The 16,987-nt window shown below is 37.0% G+C and overlaps 1 protein-coding gene across 3 annotated transcripts in view; it reads right to left on the bottom strand.

Moving 5' to 3' along the window:
• USP25 (ubiquitin specific peptidase 25) overlaps positions 1-16,987 on the bottom strand; it is a 157,262-nt gene that overhangs the window by 64,989 nt on the left and 75,286 nt on the right. For all 3 annotated transcript variants that reach the window (XM_065913813.1, XM_065913815.1, XM_065913814.1), the window contains 4 exons: positions 14,475-14,612; positions 11,850-11,926; positions 6,107-6,180; positions 1,364-1,512 (listed from right to left, as the gene is read on the bottom strand). In XM_065913813.1, the coding sequence (XP_065769885.1) occupies positions 1,364-1,512; positions 6,107-6,180; positions 11,850-11,926; positions 14,475-14,612 (438 nt within the window). The remainder of the gene's footprint in view (positions 1-1,363; positions 1,513-6,106; positions 6,181-11,849; positions 11,927-14,474; positions 14,613-16,987) is intronic.

Below are 16,987 nucleotides of genomic sequence, written 5' to 3'. Positions count from 1 at the left end.
TGGAATCTAGGCATCTGCTGAGAATCACTGAAGTAGATGATCTATGTGGTAGACACATAACGTAGGCACACCTACCATTGGCTCAGTTGGTAAAGAACTTGCCTGCAATGTAGGAGACCTGGGTTTGATCTCTGGGTTGGGAAGATCCCCTGGAGGAGGGCATGGCAACCCACTCCAGTATTCTTGCCTGGGAAATCCCATGGTCAGAGGAGCTGGTGGGCTACAGTCCATGGGGTTGCAAGAGTGGGCCATGACTTAGCAACTAAACCACATGTAGAAAGAAAAACTATTTCAAATATTTTCTCTCTCTCTCAAAAAAAGGCAAAAAATAATAATTATTTCCTTTTTGTTTGAATGTGTGAGGGAACACAAGAAGATGAGGATGGCATTAGAAATTACATCTTTTTAAAAAGCACATAATTCAAATAAAAACAATTGATTCTCAAAGATATAAGAACCTAGTCCCTCTTCAGATAAACAGAGATGCAATCACTTAATAATTATTAAGTGCCTATTCAAAGATAAGAACCTTGGAAACTTTTTTAGTATTACTGAGACGTTTCCCTCAGTCAACACACATCACGCACTCTTTCTGCTGGTAACAGGGTTACAGGACAGAGACCATACTGCCCAAGGCACACAGTGGTGGATGGCACAGACGAAGACCCTGACAGAGCTGACACGCAGACGGCTAGCAGCAACTGCTTAACGATGACTGATTTTGGAGCACATGATCTGTCCTTTCCTTTCTAATATTCTGGATGAATATATGGATAGAAGGATATACAAACTGAGCTAGAGAGATGAATCGAGAGATGAACATAGGTTACAAGACCGAGGCCAGTGGAGACAGATAAATAGGTTTGTAATATCTATTTTAATTCTCTTTTCTTGAGGAAGCAAGTTTTTCCATCTGCCCTTCAGGCAATTACACAGTAATTTTGCAAGAAAAGAAGTGTGGTGTTGCCTCCTTGGGCCTGGCACATTCCAACATATTTGATATAAGTAACATATGTCTATACAGAATTCCACTCTAACATCAGTGTTTTTCTTCCTTACTTCCAGCACTAGTATGCTGTAATGGCTGGTACCTTGACTGAAAAGTCTTAAAAGACTGAACAATGTCCTAAATGAGGATTTTAACATAAAACTTTGAGAAAACACTTTATATGAAAAGCTAACATAGATTATAGACTGTATTGATTCTGCAGTTTTCCCCCAAATGTCTAAATTACCATAATTAAATTCAAAAACATTTTCTGATTATTCTCTCAATTATTAGGTAGCTATACAGTTAAGAGCCTTACTTCACAACACTGTAGAAGAGACCTATAGGAAAGGGGAATGAAGATGCTAAACTCACCTCTTGACCGGATTTTCCTGAATTTTCTGAATGTAAAGACTCAATTTCTCCTTCAATCATAGCAGCTTCTAGGCATTCATGTAGATCTTTGAATCCATTGACCTGAAGTGGGTACTGACCAAACATTTCAGTATTTTCAAATTTTTTACCTATAAGAGAGGAGAAATTCACATTCCTCAATATGGCCTGTTAGCTTCTAAAAAGTAAATAAATGTATATATTAATTATCTCCTCAACCTAAAAACTATACCTGTTTATGTTTCAGACAAATAGATGGGGAAACAGATGTTTATGTTTCAAGCATATAGATGGGGAAACAATGGAAACAGTGACAGACTTTATTTTCCTGGGCTCCAAAATCTCTGTAGATGGTGACTGCAGCCATGAAATTAAAAAAGACACTTGCTCCTTGGAAGAAAAGCAATGGCAAACCTAGACAGCATATTAAAAAGCAGAGACATTACTTTGCCTACAAAGATCTGTATAGTTAAAAGCTATGGTTTTTCCAGTAGTCATGTATGGATGTGAGAGTTGGACCATAAAGAATGATGAGAACCACAAGAATTAATGCCTTCAAACTGTGGTGCTGGAAGAGTCTCCTGAGAGTCCCTCAGACGGCAAGGATATCAAGCTAGTCAATCCTAAAGGAAATCAACCTTGAATATCCATTAAGGACTGATGTTGAAGCTGAAGCTCCAGTATTTTGGCCACTTGATGTGAAGAACCGACTCACTGCAAAAGACTCTGATGCTGGAAAAGACTGAAGGCAGGAGAAGAAGGGGACAATAGAGGATGAGATGGTTGGATGGCAAAACCGACTCAATGGACATGAGTTTGAGCAAACTCTGGGAGATGGTGAAAGGAAAGCCTGGTATGCTGTAGTCCATGGGCTGCAAAAAGCTGGACACACTGACTGAGCAACTGAACATTTCAGACAGTTGTAGTTACTATTGTTTTCCTACTGGCTTTTACATGCATGTAAGTATATCCACATATAGCTATGCTATAGATATTAACTACACACTCATATATGTATATGTAATTATATTCATGTGTGTGTGTGTATATATGTTTATTCTTTAAAAAAGTACCTTTTAAGGGCAAGATACTGTACTAACATTGAGAATACACATAGCAGCAAACAAAAGTTATAGGGTCCCTGAGCTGAGGAAACTTTTAGCCTCTTGGAAAAATGCAATATGCACATTAATTGCACATACAGCTATGAATAAATATCATTACAGATGTCAGAAAAGGTGTGGTGAGATAGAGTGCTGTAAGAAGACATGGAAGGGGAGCAAATCTAGTCTTCAGGGCTGGAAAATGACATTTACGCTGAGACTGCAAAGGTGAACAGGAGGTGGCCAGGCCAGAATTGGAGAGCCAGAGTATTCCTGGCCAAGAACAGCACAGGCAGAAACTTTCAGGTTGCAGAGAACTTGGCACGTTTAAAGAATTAAGGGAAAGGAAGTATAGCTTAGGGGAGAAAAATGGACATGACAGTGAAGAGTTAGGTGGGAGAATCAAAACAAAATTCTTAACCAAGTCTAGGAGCCCTTGTTAAGAATTTTTTTCCCAGTATATTCTGAATATAATGGAAAATCACTGAATAATTAAGAATAGGAATAAGAGGCTCAGATTTACATTTCTGAAAAATCCTTATGGTTTCTGTTAAGTGATAAGGCTGGTATGTGACTATATAGAATCCATCTATAAATAAAAGTAGAATGGAATCGGGAGTTAATAATAAAAGTGTATAAAAACATGAAGTAACATTTATAAATATATACAAAAGGAAGCACCAATAGGACTTGATTGACTGGTTCATAGGCAGGATGGGGAATAGAAAAGAAAGGAAGGTATCGAGAATGATATTCAGATTTTGAGCATGAACAACTGAATTGATTTTTATGTACTGAAAAGGGCACCAGTGAAGGAGGAGTAGAGGATTTTTTTTTTTTTTTACTTTTATGTTAAGGCAGCAGGGAAAATCACTGGTTTAGAATGGTCCATGATATTTTATGTTGAGAAGAGCTAGACATAAATAAGTCAGTAACTAAGACTGGTGTGAAGCTATAAACTGAATAAGTAGTAGCTTATTCATAGCAGGAAATCAAGGGAGTAAATTAGATTGTCCAAGGAATTAGCAAACAAGAGGAAGAGGATCAAAGATGGGCCCCAAGGCTCTCTTACATTTAGATATAGAAAGAAACTACAAACATAATTCCTAAAAGGTAACAACAGAGGCATGAGAAAGCCAAGATAATATGGTACACTAGAAGTCAGAGAAGTATTTTCAACAAAAAGGCAGGTAAAAGGAAGAGGAGGAGAAGGATTGGAGTCAACAGCATTAATTGATAAGAATTCAATGAGAATTGAGAGGGATCCAACGGACTATCCAATGGACTAACACATTTAGGAAACTAACAACCTTCAAAAGCCCCCTTTTAGAAGAAGTCAGGAGCCAGAAATAAAAATGGGATAGGTCAAATAAATAGAGAGACAGCAGAGAAAAACAAGATCCTATCTTTAAATAAAGTAGATTACTTCTGAATAAGATTAACTGAAAAAGAACATGTGAAGGGATTTTATTTTTTTAAATTTTATAGATATGAAATACCAGATCATGTCTAAATATTGATGAGAACGACACAGTGAAATGAAGAAGCTAAAGATACAGAAATAAAAGAAAGATAAAAGACAGAAAAAGACCTGAGAGAAACCATGAAAAGATGAGATTCTTAGCACACATAGCCATTGATATTAGACAAAATAAATCCTGTAGTACCTGGAGTGACAAAGAAAAGAATGTGGTGGAGGTAGGAATGGATCCAGGTTGGGAAGCTTAAAGCTCAAAAATCTGAGGAAGTCACTTTTCAGAACTATGACAAAAAAAAATTATAAGCACAAAATTAGATCCATGGCCTTAGCCAGGATCCATGGTTAGGGTTCATAAGTTTCAACGTCAATCTATGAAATCCGAGGTAAGGACTTTTTCAGAAAATGAAGAGACAAAGAAATTATATTAAGCATAGAAAAACTGGAAATTGCTATTGCAGAAAATGGGAAAGCAGACAGTGATGAAGACAAACAAAGATGAGTGCCCGGGAGGGTTAACGGACTGGAACTAGTGAAACTTAGGGTCACTGTGACTTCATGATCCACTATCATTAGCCCATTTAAGTGACTGCCTCCTAACAACACTCAGGTTCTCAGTACATGCAGAGAGAAGAGGATAATTCCATGAGGGCCAGACTAGCCAGAGAGGGGTGCCGGAAGGGGAAGGGGGAAGGAGCTTTAGCAATGTATAAGAAGGGTCATGACGGACAAGGAAGGAAAGGAAAAGGCCGAGAACAGAATGGAGGGCCAAGGGCCTAGGAGTCTGGTAGAGCTGACTGAACTTGTGCAACAGGGGACTTTAGTACACAAACTGAGAACTACCCTACCTCAGAGCCACCAGTCTAAAAAAATGCATTAGGAAGATATATGTAAAAATGAGAAGAAAGTGCTCTAAAATGTATTGTTAACAAAGCAAATACATAGTTCACCTCGAAATGTACTGAAATCACATTTATATAGCACAGCAACATTGAAACAACATACCAAAACCAAGTACAAAGACTTCAACACTGATGGAGAAATTTAATCATCCCTTCTAAGAATCCAGGTAATAAAGGTAGAAGTGCTCATGACGAGCGTAATATTATCAACAGTGCACAGTCACAACCTGATTAGAGCTCCCCAACTTCTACAGATAGTGTTCTACTTCAAATAAAAACTAGTATGACAGTATGGACATCCTAAATAGGAACACAATTCACTACATAAAATATCCCACTATTTATATAACGAATATTTAGCATGTGAGGCAAACAAAATGTACTGACAGTCCAGTACAACCTTTAGCACATCTAAATCCCGAGTTAGTCTCTGTCTGTTTCCAAATCTCAAACTATAAAACTATATTCAAACAAAACATGGCAATCCATCACTTAAGATCTTCAAGAAAAATCAAATCCCCAAATTTTATACTTTGGGTAATCTGGGTGAACTTTCAAAAGTTGATCCATAGGACCATTTGGGAAAAACAGTTTTTCAAAAATGTATGCTTTGAAACTTCAGTGATTTTATTACTTGACGTATATTTTATGAATCAGTTTCCTGCCCTTGTTAAGAAAACCAAAGAGTAACTCTTTAGGCCTGGATTTTGACTAATAGGAATACTATCACTTTTAACTGATTTTTTTTAAAGGTAAGAGTACAACTCTTCCTTGAAAACTATATTCTAAAGAATTTTATAATCACCCCCTAAATGGGAACCCTGTAAAACCCTGACTATGCTAAATTGCTAAGTATAGGTTTTAACTTGCATAGACATGAAGCCCTCAAAAGCAGTGACCATCATACCAAGCCCCAGTATTAAACTCTAATATTATTTTTTAGAGGCACCAACTGCCAGCTTAACAATTCACAGTATCACAGAACCTTTCCCAAGGAAAGAACATCAGATCAACATTAACTGAGTGTCAATTAGCATGTGATAATATACTCTGTACTTTCCTTTATGTGCACTCAATTCTTTGCTTTCTATATAAATGATTAGCATTAGCAACGTTAACAGAAGACACTAGACAGAGGAAGTCAAATTAAAAACCATTCCACAAATACAGTCAGTACTGTGACAAAGGACCTAACAATTAATAATATGTCAGATGTAATAAGGAAGCAAATATGCAACTATACCTTCAAGCACTCCCACAGCTAGGAATCTTCCATAGAACAACTCTACCATGGGGTTCTTTGGCTTGTCTTCATCCCTAAAAATCACATTAAAATTATAAATGTGACTACAATTTTTAATTTTTAAAACTGTAACAGAGAAAAGATTAAAAGAACAATAATAGAAGCCGAGACAGTAACGTTTATGCGGTTGCTATGTATTTGGCTCTGCTACTCAGTGTTGAGCCAAGATACTTAAATTTATTCTGTTTCTTCGCATGTCAACTGAGAATATTAAACCCAAAAAGCTGCTGTAAGGGTTAAAAACTGTGTGGGACCTCACTGTAAGAAGATATGAACCCTGTTTTTATTCACAAAGTGACTGATCATTCCATTATCATTTAGAGTATGGACTTTTAGTCATATAATACATGCTTATTTGGACTTGATGGGAAAGAGGAAAAACCACTCTTGCACACTGGCCATTACCAGTGAAATAACAAAATACCAGTTTTGAACCAAGTAGCTAAAGAGGTACGCCAATCTTTTGTAAAGTTTCATGTTGCTGGTAAAGTTAGTCATCTGTGAATTTTCCAAATTCTTTAACATATAAATTTGTTTTCTTGGTTTTTTTTTGCTTGAAGCAAGTAAAAATGGACAATTTTTAACTTTTTCTTTAGTGTTTTATACCCTGTGATCTAAAAACACAAAGTTTATCTTGGCCTTGGTATATAAAAGTATGTTTTATCCACAACTGCACAGACTTCTTCGTCATAAATTTTGTGCTTAAATTAATAAAACTGATTTACTTTTTAAAATGAGAGAAAGATACTATTTGTCCCTTGAACTGTTACATGCACCCCCATTTAAACCACAGAACAAGTGGAGGGAAATACTTCACTTAAGCCTTGCAACAACTCTGAGGTAGTATAGGTGGTCATTAGTGTTGTACAAAAAGGTTTCCAGCCCTCTACTTTCAGATACATAGTAAGAAGCACTTTCCCATCTACTTTCTATTTAAATTTGAAAAAAAAAATCTGAACTGTGATAAAATACACACAATATAAAGTTTACCATCTTAACCATCTTTAAGTGTTCAGTTCTGCAATGTTAAGTACATTCACAACTGTTGCGGAACCAAGCTCTAGAACTAATTTCAGCTTGAGAAACCCATTAAACAACTCCCAAGTTCCTCCCTCCCATCAGGCCGTGGTAACCGCCATTCTGACCTTCCGTTTCTCTGTAAATGACAACTCTAAACACATTGTGTAAGTGAAATACAGTGGTTGTCTTTTTGTGACTGGTGTATTTCACTCAGCATCATGGTTTCAAGGTTCACCCGTGTTGTAGCAGGCGTCAGACTTTCCCTACTTCGTAAGGATATTCCATTGTATATGTATACCACATCTGCATTTCCATTCATCCATGGACATAATCAGTCTCTTCCAACATTTGTCTATTGTGAAGAGTGCTGCCATGAACATGAGTGTGCAGCATCTCTTTGAGACTCTGTCATAAATGCTTTTGGATTTAAATTCAGCAGTGGAATTGCTGGATCATCACGTGTTTAATTTTTGCTGTTCCGTCTTTATAAATGCAATTGACAAACAACTGTAAGATATCTGAAGTGTACAGCATAATGATTTATGTATGTATACACTGTGAAAGGATTCCCTCTATCAAATGATAATTCTATGATTAATTTTTTTAAGGAACCATCATAATGTTTTCCACAGCAGCTGCACCATTTTACATTTCCATCAACAGTGCAAGTTTCAATTTTTTTCACATTTCAATACTTTTTATTTTCTGGGTTTTTTTTCTTTTTGCTTTGCACAACAGAATGTGAGTAGAGGTAATGTGTGTCCATTTCTGGGCTGTAACTTTGCGAGTCAATATACTTTTCACTGATGTGGTGATCCCAGAAGGCTGGGATAAGATGAAGCCTCTGTCATCTGATATGGGGAGAGGAAAAATACAAAGACTGTCTCTCTTGATATAAAAGTCCATGAATCTTTAGACATGAAGATTAGTACCTCCATTTTCATGCCGTGTACTCGGGTGGTCAAAAAGTTTGTTCAGGTTTTTCCATGCCATCTTACAGAACTTTATGGCTAACCCAACAGAAAAACAACATTCCTGGTTTCTCTCCTTATTTTCACACACATACTCCACAGAAAGAGCAGTGAAATACCAGGTTGATGTCTTTGACAGAAAAAACTGTGTAAGAGAGTTGTGCTAACTCTGAATTCTCTTTCCAAGGATCTTTTCAATTCTTTGTACCTAAATTGTGGTCTTCTCTCCACTGACCTGAGGTATGCACTGACCCTCCCTAAGGAGTCAGGCTGACAAACTACCCAGAAATCCTTTACCCTGTCCTTCTTTGCAACCTCTCAGAGCTCTTACTCGTTACAGCGCGGTTAAGCTTTGAAGCTCAGGGACCCAGACTGTTGCTATCAACACAAGTGCAAGGAACACAAGTGAAGAGCAATTTAAAACACCCGAGACTTCTATAATAGAAATGATATATCCACCTCTTGCACGAAGAAAAACTGGACTGACACAAATATCAAAGGCTAAAAGAAATCATCTAAGAAAACTTGTATCAGGGACCCCTCAGCCTCAGGAATCAGGGTGGTACAAAAAGAGTTCAAAGATTAGAGCAACTGATACAGTACTCAGTGTTTCCCAATCTTTTTAACTTTAAAAAGTTTTATTTCCATAAACAGTAAAGAAAAACCAAAACTACTGAGAAATAAATGAGAAGTAAATACTTCAAGTAAGGCTTGTGATTTCAGATGAAACAGGAAAGTTCTAGATTTGTTTAAAACAGTTTTAGAAAAAGGAGAGAGAAAACTGGTTAGTTCAGTTCAGTTGCTCAGTCGTGTCCGACTCTTTGCAATCCCAGGGACTGCAGCACGCCAGGCCTCCCTGACCATCACCAACTCCCAGAGTTACTCAAACTCATGACCACTGAGTCAGTGATGTCATCTAACCATCTCATCCTCTGTCCTCCCCTTCTCCTCCTGCCCTCAATCTTTCTCAGCATCAGGGTCTTTTCAAATGCGTCAGCTCTTCACATCAGGTAACCAAAGTACTGGAGTTTCAGCTTCAGCATCAGTCCTTCCAATGAACATTCAAGACTAATTTCTTTTAGGATGGACTGGTTGGATCTCCTTGCAGTCCAAGGGACTCTCAAGAGTCTTCTCCAACACCACAGTTCAAAAGCATCAATTCTTTGGTGTTCAGCTTTCTTATAGAGTCCAACTCTCACATCCATACATGACTATTGGAAAAACCACAACCTTGACTAGATGGACTTTTGTTGGCAAAGTAATGTCTCTGCTTTTTAATATGCTATCTAGGTTGGCCCTAACTTTCCCTCCAAGGAGTAAGCGTCTTTTTATTTCATAGCTGCAGTCACCACCTGCAGTGATTTTGGAGCCCCCCAAAAATAAAGTCTGCCACTGTTTCCACTGTTTCTCCATCTGTTTGCCATGAAGTGATGGGACCAGATGCCATGATCTTAGTTTTCTGAATGTTGAGCTTTAAGCCAACTTTATCACTCACTTTTTTCACTTTCATCAAGAGGCTCTCTAGTTCTTCTTCACTTTCTGCCATAAGGGTGGTGTCATCTGCATATCTGAGGTTATTAATATTTCTCCTGGCAATCTTGATTTCAGCTTGGGCTTCATCCAGCCCAGCATTTCTCATGATGTACTCTGCATATAAGTTAAATAAGCACGTTGACAACATACAGCCTTGATGTACTCCTTTCCTGATTTGGAAACAGTCTGTTGTTCCATGTCCAGTTTTAACTGTTACTTCCTAACCTGCATACAGATTTCTGAGGAGGCAGGTCAGGAGGTCTGGTATTCCCATCTCTTGAAGAATTTTCCACAATTTATTGTGATCCACACAGAGACTTTGGCATAGACAATAAAGCAGAAATAGATGTTTTTCTGGAACTCTCTTGCTTTTTCGATGATCCAGCAGATGTTGGTAATTTGATCTCTGGTAACTCATTAGTTACTAGATCAGAAAAGTTGACACTAGAACCCAAAAGAATTTTTTAGAAGTAAAATGAGTAAAATAAGCAAAGATCTCCAAAACCAAAAAAGAATGATCCTTCCAGAAATAACGAGGATTCAGGAAACAGCCAAGTGGCAATCTAGAGAGAGACAGCAATCAGGGAGCTATCTTGAACAGAGGTTACTACATGAGGTGATTACAGAAAGTCTAGACAGATTTCAGAGGAGGAACTAGGGACTTCAGGGAAAGTACTCAAAGAATTACTGAGAGAACTCCAAAGAGACTCAGCTTCCATAGACGGGGATACAGATAGCATTCACACTCTGGGGAAACATGCTCAATAAATTCTGGGGGTTGGAACTCTAAGGAAAAGTACAAGGAACATGAATTTTACTAAAGAGGAGCCAGGGTGGACAACTGTAGATCAAGTTCACACACAGGCTGTTTGTTGGTTAGACAGGGCAGAACCCTGGTGGAATTCTGCAACACAAAAGAGGTGAAGGTGGGCAATGCCTGTGTGAATATTAAACTACTTGGGCATACTTCTAACTCATATTTCACTAACTCTCACTATGACAGACCCATTAAGACAGCATAGAGGGATAGGGCTGAAAACAAAGTCAAGCAACAAGAAAAAGAAGACATTTGGCCATCAAACAGAACTGGTCCTGTAGAAGGTAGGGGTTAAGAGGCAGGTTAAACTATTAAGAATTCAGACAAGACCGCCTTAAAAAGAATGGGGGGAAAAATGTAACTGCACCTTAAAGAACTATCCCACCCGGGGTGGGGAGGTGGGGGGGAAGGAGCAGAAAGAAATATATACTAAAGGCCTAGAACATTCAAAAGTTGAGAAAACAGCTTATCATAGAGATGATGATCTTTACTGGAGCTGGAACTCAGGTTTCAGAAAGCATCAGCGGCAGATTCAGTCCAGCATCGGGATGGGGAGATTTACCAAATGAAACTAACATAAACAAAGAAACTACCTAGAAGGCAGGTTTCACAAATCTAACCAATTTCATACCAAAATGCTATCTATGGTAGCAACCGTTGTGGCGTGAAAATATGTTATTAGAAAGACAGCTTATATTCAATGCAGCACTGAGGGCCAGCAAAGTGACATTTGTAAGAAAACTTCAACATAAGAATTTTGATGAACAGAAAAGAAGAGCACCAGACCACAGCTGTTAGCATCATAAACTTCTAAACACTCCAAAAAGGAAGCAGCTTCCAATGATACATTCTAAGTTTCCCACAACAGAACTTTTCCCTCAGATATTGTAGATTTAGTGCCATAATCTAGAGAGATTTCTTCCAACATTAAGTTTATAAGTAGTTGTCTAATAAAAAACCAATTGGCCCTTAATGATAGGCATCGTGGCAGAATTAAAACCATGATTTTCTCCATTTAAGATGTCATCTAAAGTTTCTGCTACAGTCTTTAGCAACAGTAACTTGAGTCTGGATTGAACTAAGAGCCAGGACACTAGAGCTGGACTGAAAGCTTAAGGGTTGAAGCTTCACTTTTGTTTTAAACCTCAGCATTTGTGGCCACAAATTCCAAAAAGCTTATAAAGAATACAGATAACATTTGGGTTGCCATACACTTATCTCAGATTTCTATCTCTCTGTTGACACTGAATATATAAGAGAAGAAAAAAAACAAAAAAAAACCAAAAACAGTGTTATTTATCAATCTCCTAAACCCCATAAACTAAACTTCACAGTAACTTACGTCTCTTCTTCAGCTTTCATTTGGAAGGCATCTTCTAACCAATCTAATAACTTGTGTGTAAACTCACTCACATCTTGCTGTGGGGGAAAAAAAAAAGGTCTTATTGATACTTGAGCCTACTAATGAAAACACTGCAACATAAAACTTACAGCTAGTCTTTTCTAATGTATAATTAACTGACACCTCACAAAGGTATCATATGAAATGTTTCACATCAAATGCAAGAAATATTTATAACTTAACCAGAGCATAAAATCAGTATTTGAGAAAAACAAGCATCATATTCATAATTATGTGACCGAGTTTCACTTTAGGAGGGAAAAATATATATGTACAAAAATTGATATATATATAAACTCAAACTCATGAATGAGATTTTTAAAAAGAGTTATCACCTCCCCCCAGAGTTCTCTAATGAATCTTTATAAAACAAAGGACCCACATTACCAGAGTTCTTCCTTATAAAAGACTTATTACTGGCTTCTCTCTTAGGAGGAATATGAGCTTTTAAACAATTCATTTTCTCAATTCAACTGTTAAACACCACTTTTTAAGCCATATCTAATTTTACTAAGATATCTGTTAACTTGGACAGGTTGAGTCCAATCAATCACTGACTCCCTGATTATCAAGGTCTACCACCTCTGAAGTTCAACCTGAGTCTCCAATCAGAACCAGCATAATCTTCACCTTCCACAATCCCTTTCTTTGGTTCTAGCTCCCCTGACAAAGATGAACAGGAATAAAGCAGTGGCAGTTGTACTCATCAACTACCATAAACTTCTTTCAACAATCTGACCTGGAGTACAGCAAACAGGTTTGTACAGAACCTGCATGAAGAGCGGGGTTGGGTGGGAGGATAAAGCAATTCTTACTATGACCGCCAAAAGACAGATAAGTGTAAGCAACTTGCTTTCATCAAATAGCCCTAAGTATAGAACAAACTTACTGTTACACATTTCCACAGCTAGAAGTTTTTTTGAAGAGCATCTAGGACAAGATATTTACCTTTAAAATGTTGAAACTAAGGTCTAGGAAGCATAAATAAATTGCTCCAAAGCCATATGAAGACAACGAAACTTAACACAAAAAGCTAGCTATAAACATCCATACCACCTGTAGTGGGTTAAATTGAGGCCTGTCAAAATTTATGTCCACTTGGAACCTCCGAATGTGACTGTATTTGGAATAACAGTCTTTACAGATGTAAAGAAAGCATGGATCTTAAGACGAGACCATTCTGCATTAAGACAGGCCCTGACTCCAGTGATGGGCACCCTCATAAGAGGCGGGGGGTGGAGGGGAGGAGCAGGCACACAGACATACAGGGGGCAAGGTCATATCAACAAAAGAGATTGGAACCGCAGGCCAAGGAACACCAGGAATCACCAGACGGTGGAGGCAAGGAAGGCCTATCTCTGAGGGCCACTGGAGAGAGTACAGCTCACAGGGCCAACACCTTTATTTTGAACTTGTGGCTTCTAGAACTATGGGAGAATCATGCTCTGTTGCTTTGAAATCACTCGGTTTGTGTTCATTTGTTACGGTTGTCCTAACTAATATAATGCCTTAAAACGACTTGCCATATTTTTCTATAATGTTACTTACTCTACAAGGCTATATCTGACAAGAAAGAAAAAGGTTTCCTAGTTATCCAATGCTCTTCAGAAGAAAATGTTGGCAGGGGGGTAGGGGCTAAAAATTGAAAACAACAACAAATATAAGCAAATTCTGATATGACCACCTTTTTTGTTCATTTATCTTTGCCATTTAAAACATTTTTTAAATAACACAGGGAAGGCAGTGGCAAAAATCAGACATCTTTCAGAACTCTCTGCCAAAGACCCTCTCCACACACCCAGATAACAGATATATATGCAAGTACTACAACAACTACACTGCAAATGTAGCAGAATTTTTAATATTTCAAGTATCCTCTTTATTTTCTGCCCATTACATCACTGTCATCTTATTCAACATTGCTGCTTTATCCTCTGCTACTTTCTTTGCTTCTCTTCTGCTTTCGTTCTTTAATTTCTCTAACTTCTCAAATTACATGTGAAAATTTTGGTATGTTTGCAGACATTTTCTACTTTTACAGGAAAATTTCCAATATTCTTTCTAAGAAATTGATAAAAATTAACCAGACAGCACTACATAAAGATTGGCAAATAAAAGAAACAGTGACAAAGTTAGTATCATTCAGAAACAAAGTGTAATCATTCAGAAACCTTTTCTGAGTGAGGAATTTCTGCCAGCAAAAACAGGCATATCAAAAGCATGTATACTATACTGACATTGGGTTATCACACCTTGGTGAAGATTTTTAATTACACACTTGTGAACATTTTTCATTTTACCTGTTACTTTCATTTAGTAATTTTAATTAAAATTACAGCTTGATTTATCATATACTATCAAGATTACTGTTTTTTAATTTAAAAGTAAATCTCCCAAATAGTTATATTTTAAATGGCTCCAGCTTATTCTTATAAAAATAAGAATTGTTTTGATAATAGAAATGTTATTCTCATTTATCTTTTAAAAACACTTTGCTTAAGGAAGAAAAAATAAAATAAAATAAAATAAAAATAGTTAATAAACAAGTAAGCACAAAAAAGCTACCTGCTGGGAGTCATTTGATTTGAAAGCATCTTTAAGAATCTCAACTGCTCTTGATGGATCAACATATTTCCTTTTAGTACCAACAAGAAGTGCAAAAAGATATCGAAGCTCACGCATAAAAGGCAAATTCCGATGCTCCTATTGAAAAAAAGAAAGAAAAATTCTTAAGTGAAATTAAATTTTTTACTGGTAAAGGGATACTCATTTAAAAATTAACCAGAAATTTAACTAATATAGTTTAAGAATGAGTCTGGCATCCTATTATAAAAAAAGAAGAGTGTTGGTTTCAGCGGGGAAACAGAAAGGAGTCAAGCATACAAACAGCAGAGCATCCAGCTTAAGTTCACAATTTCAGCATAAATGCCATATATTCACAGCAAATCATGTCATTACCCAGCCAAGAATATCCTCATTTATGTCTGTTTATTATAATCCTTCCCATTCAGCAAAGCCCAGCTGCTGCTGAGAACAGCAGTAACAAGAGCCAACATTCAATGAGTGTTTAATCACGTACCAGGCACTATTTAAGTACTTGACCCTCAATAAACCCATTTAAGCAAAAAATCCCTCCTCCACCATGAAGTCTTCCCAGGCCCCTCCAAGTCAATGACCTCGTCAAACTCCACATCAACTGAAATTAATGTTTTTCACTTAGGAATGAATCACTAACTGAAAGTGTTATGTAATAATCCTAATTATCAGACTGCTACTGCTAAGTCGCTTCAGTCCTGTCCGACTCGGTGCAACCCCATAGACGGCAGCCCACCAGGCTCCCCCATCCCTGGGATTCTCCAGGCAAGAACACTGGAGTGGGTTGCCATTTCCTTCTCTAAGGCATGAAAGTGAAAAGTGAAAAGTGAAGTCGCTCAGTCGTGTCTGACTCTTAGCAACCCCATGGACTGCAGCCTACCAGGCTCCTCCGTCCATGGGATTTTCCAGGCAAGAGTACTGGAGTGGGGTGCAGTTTCAAATAAGAATGTATCATCCTTCCAGGGTTCCTTTTGCAAGTTCGCTTTTATTTTTTGATAAACTGCTAAGTTTCTCAAAGACAAGAACATCTGTATATCTTTCACAATTTTTTGCTAAGCAAAACAAGCATTCAATTCTTTCTGGTTGATTAAACCAAATACTCCAGATGGAACAAAAACAATCAAATATCATAAATAATTCATTTTAAAATAAGAAGAAAATGTTTTATAAGATTGTAATTCACCTATCTTAGTGAAACTTGATAACAAATCAGACAACTAGTTGTTACTATGGTTAGCTCTTGAAATAAAAATTTTAATAAAGCTTATATATACCATTTAAATATTAGAAAAAAGTTTCAAGTTTGCAGTTTTGTAGGCATGTGTATGTGTGTACAGTTGATGCCCAGTATAATCAATTAATATAGAAACAGCTGCTCTCAAAATGCATCAAAAAAGGAGTCTTAAGAAATAGATGTAAGGAAACAAAACTGATTCCAAATATTTATCTGATTTAAAAACTATGAATCCACTACAGCAATCAGAAAGTACATAAAGTCTAACATAAAAATGCTAAGTTTTAGAAAATATTTTTAAAAGCATGGATTTTATTTAGCGTAATAAATTCTATCAACTATGATAAAGAATAAATGCAAAAGTTTTAAATAAGATAAAAAACTAATTCATGATTTTTCTGTGGTACTTACTATTTCACAACAAGGGTTTCAAGACTGTTAATACTAACAATTTTAATCCACAAAGTAATTTTCAGAAATACCCTTAATTTCTTGTGCTCAATCTCTTCATTTATCACTACAACTATGGCAAAAAAGCTTGAGACATTCCTTGCCAAGTAACAAGGATGAAAAAAAAAAATGACTTTTGAAAATTAAGTGAAATTCTGCTAAGAAGAAAATGTTGAAAGTTAAATACATTAATAAAACATTCTTGGCCAATTCAAAACATTCTCTTGGCCAATTCCTGTGGCTAGAAAAATCTTGAAATTTCAAAAGACAAAATTAGTGAATGCTGTTAAGACTAGCCACTATATGCCCCTAAATTATGAAAATACCACCACATATAGAAACTATTCAAACCTGATTTTACCAAGATATAACTGACGTACAATATACTGTATATCAGTGTACAATTTTACAAACTTCACATATGTACACACCCATGACTCTATCACCAGTCAGTACTTGCATATCACCCCCAAAACCTTCTTCATCCCTCACTCCCCTCCCTGTTCATTCCCAAGCGACCATGGTTACTCTGTATTTTCCAGAGATTTATATACATCAAAATTACACTCCATGTACTCATTTTAGTCTGCTTTCCTGCAATAGGCCTAATTATTTTGACCTTCACTCGTATGTACAATCCATTCCATTTTATTGCTGAGTGGGATCCCACTGTGTGGGCAGAACACAACTTATTTATGTATTAACCTGTTCCAGCTGCTGCAGATATTATTGGATGTGGCTTTGTGTGGACATGTGCTCTCATTCCTCTCAGTCAAGAACCGCAAGGAATTCGTGAGGC

Source organism: Muntiacus reevesi, chromosome 21 (assembly GCF_963930625.1).
Source record: "Muntiacus reevesi chromosome 21, mMunRee1.1, whole genome shotgun sequence".
Lineage (NCBI taxonomy): Eukaryota > Metazoa > Chordata > Mammalia > Artiodactyla > Cervidae > Muntiacus > Muntiacus reevesi.
This window is presented reverse-complemented; position numbering and strand designations above follow the sequence as displayed.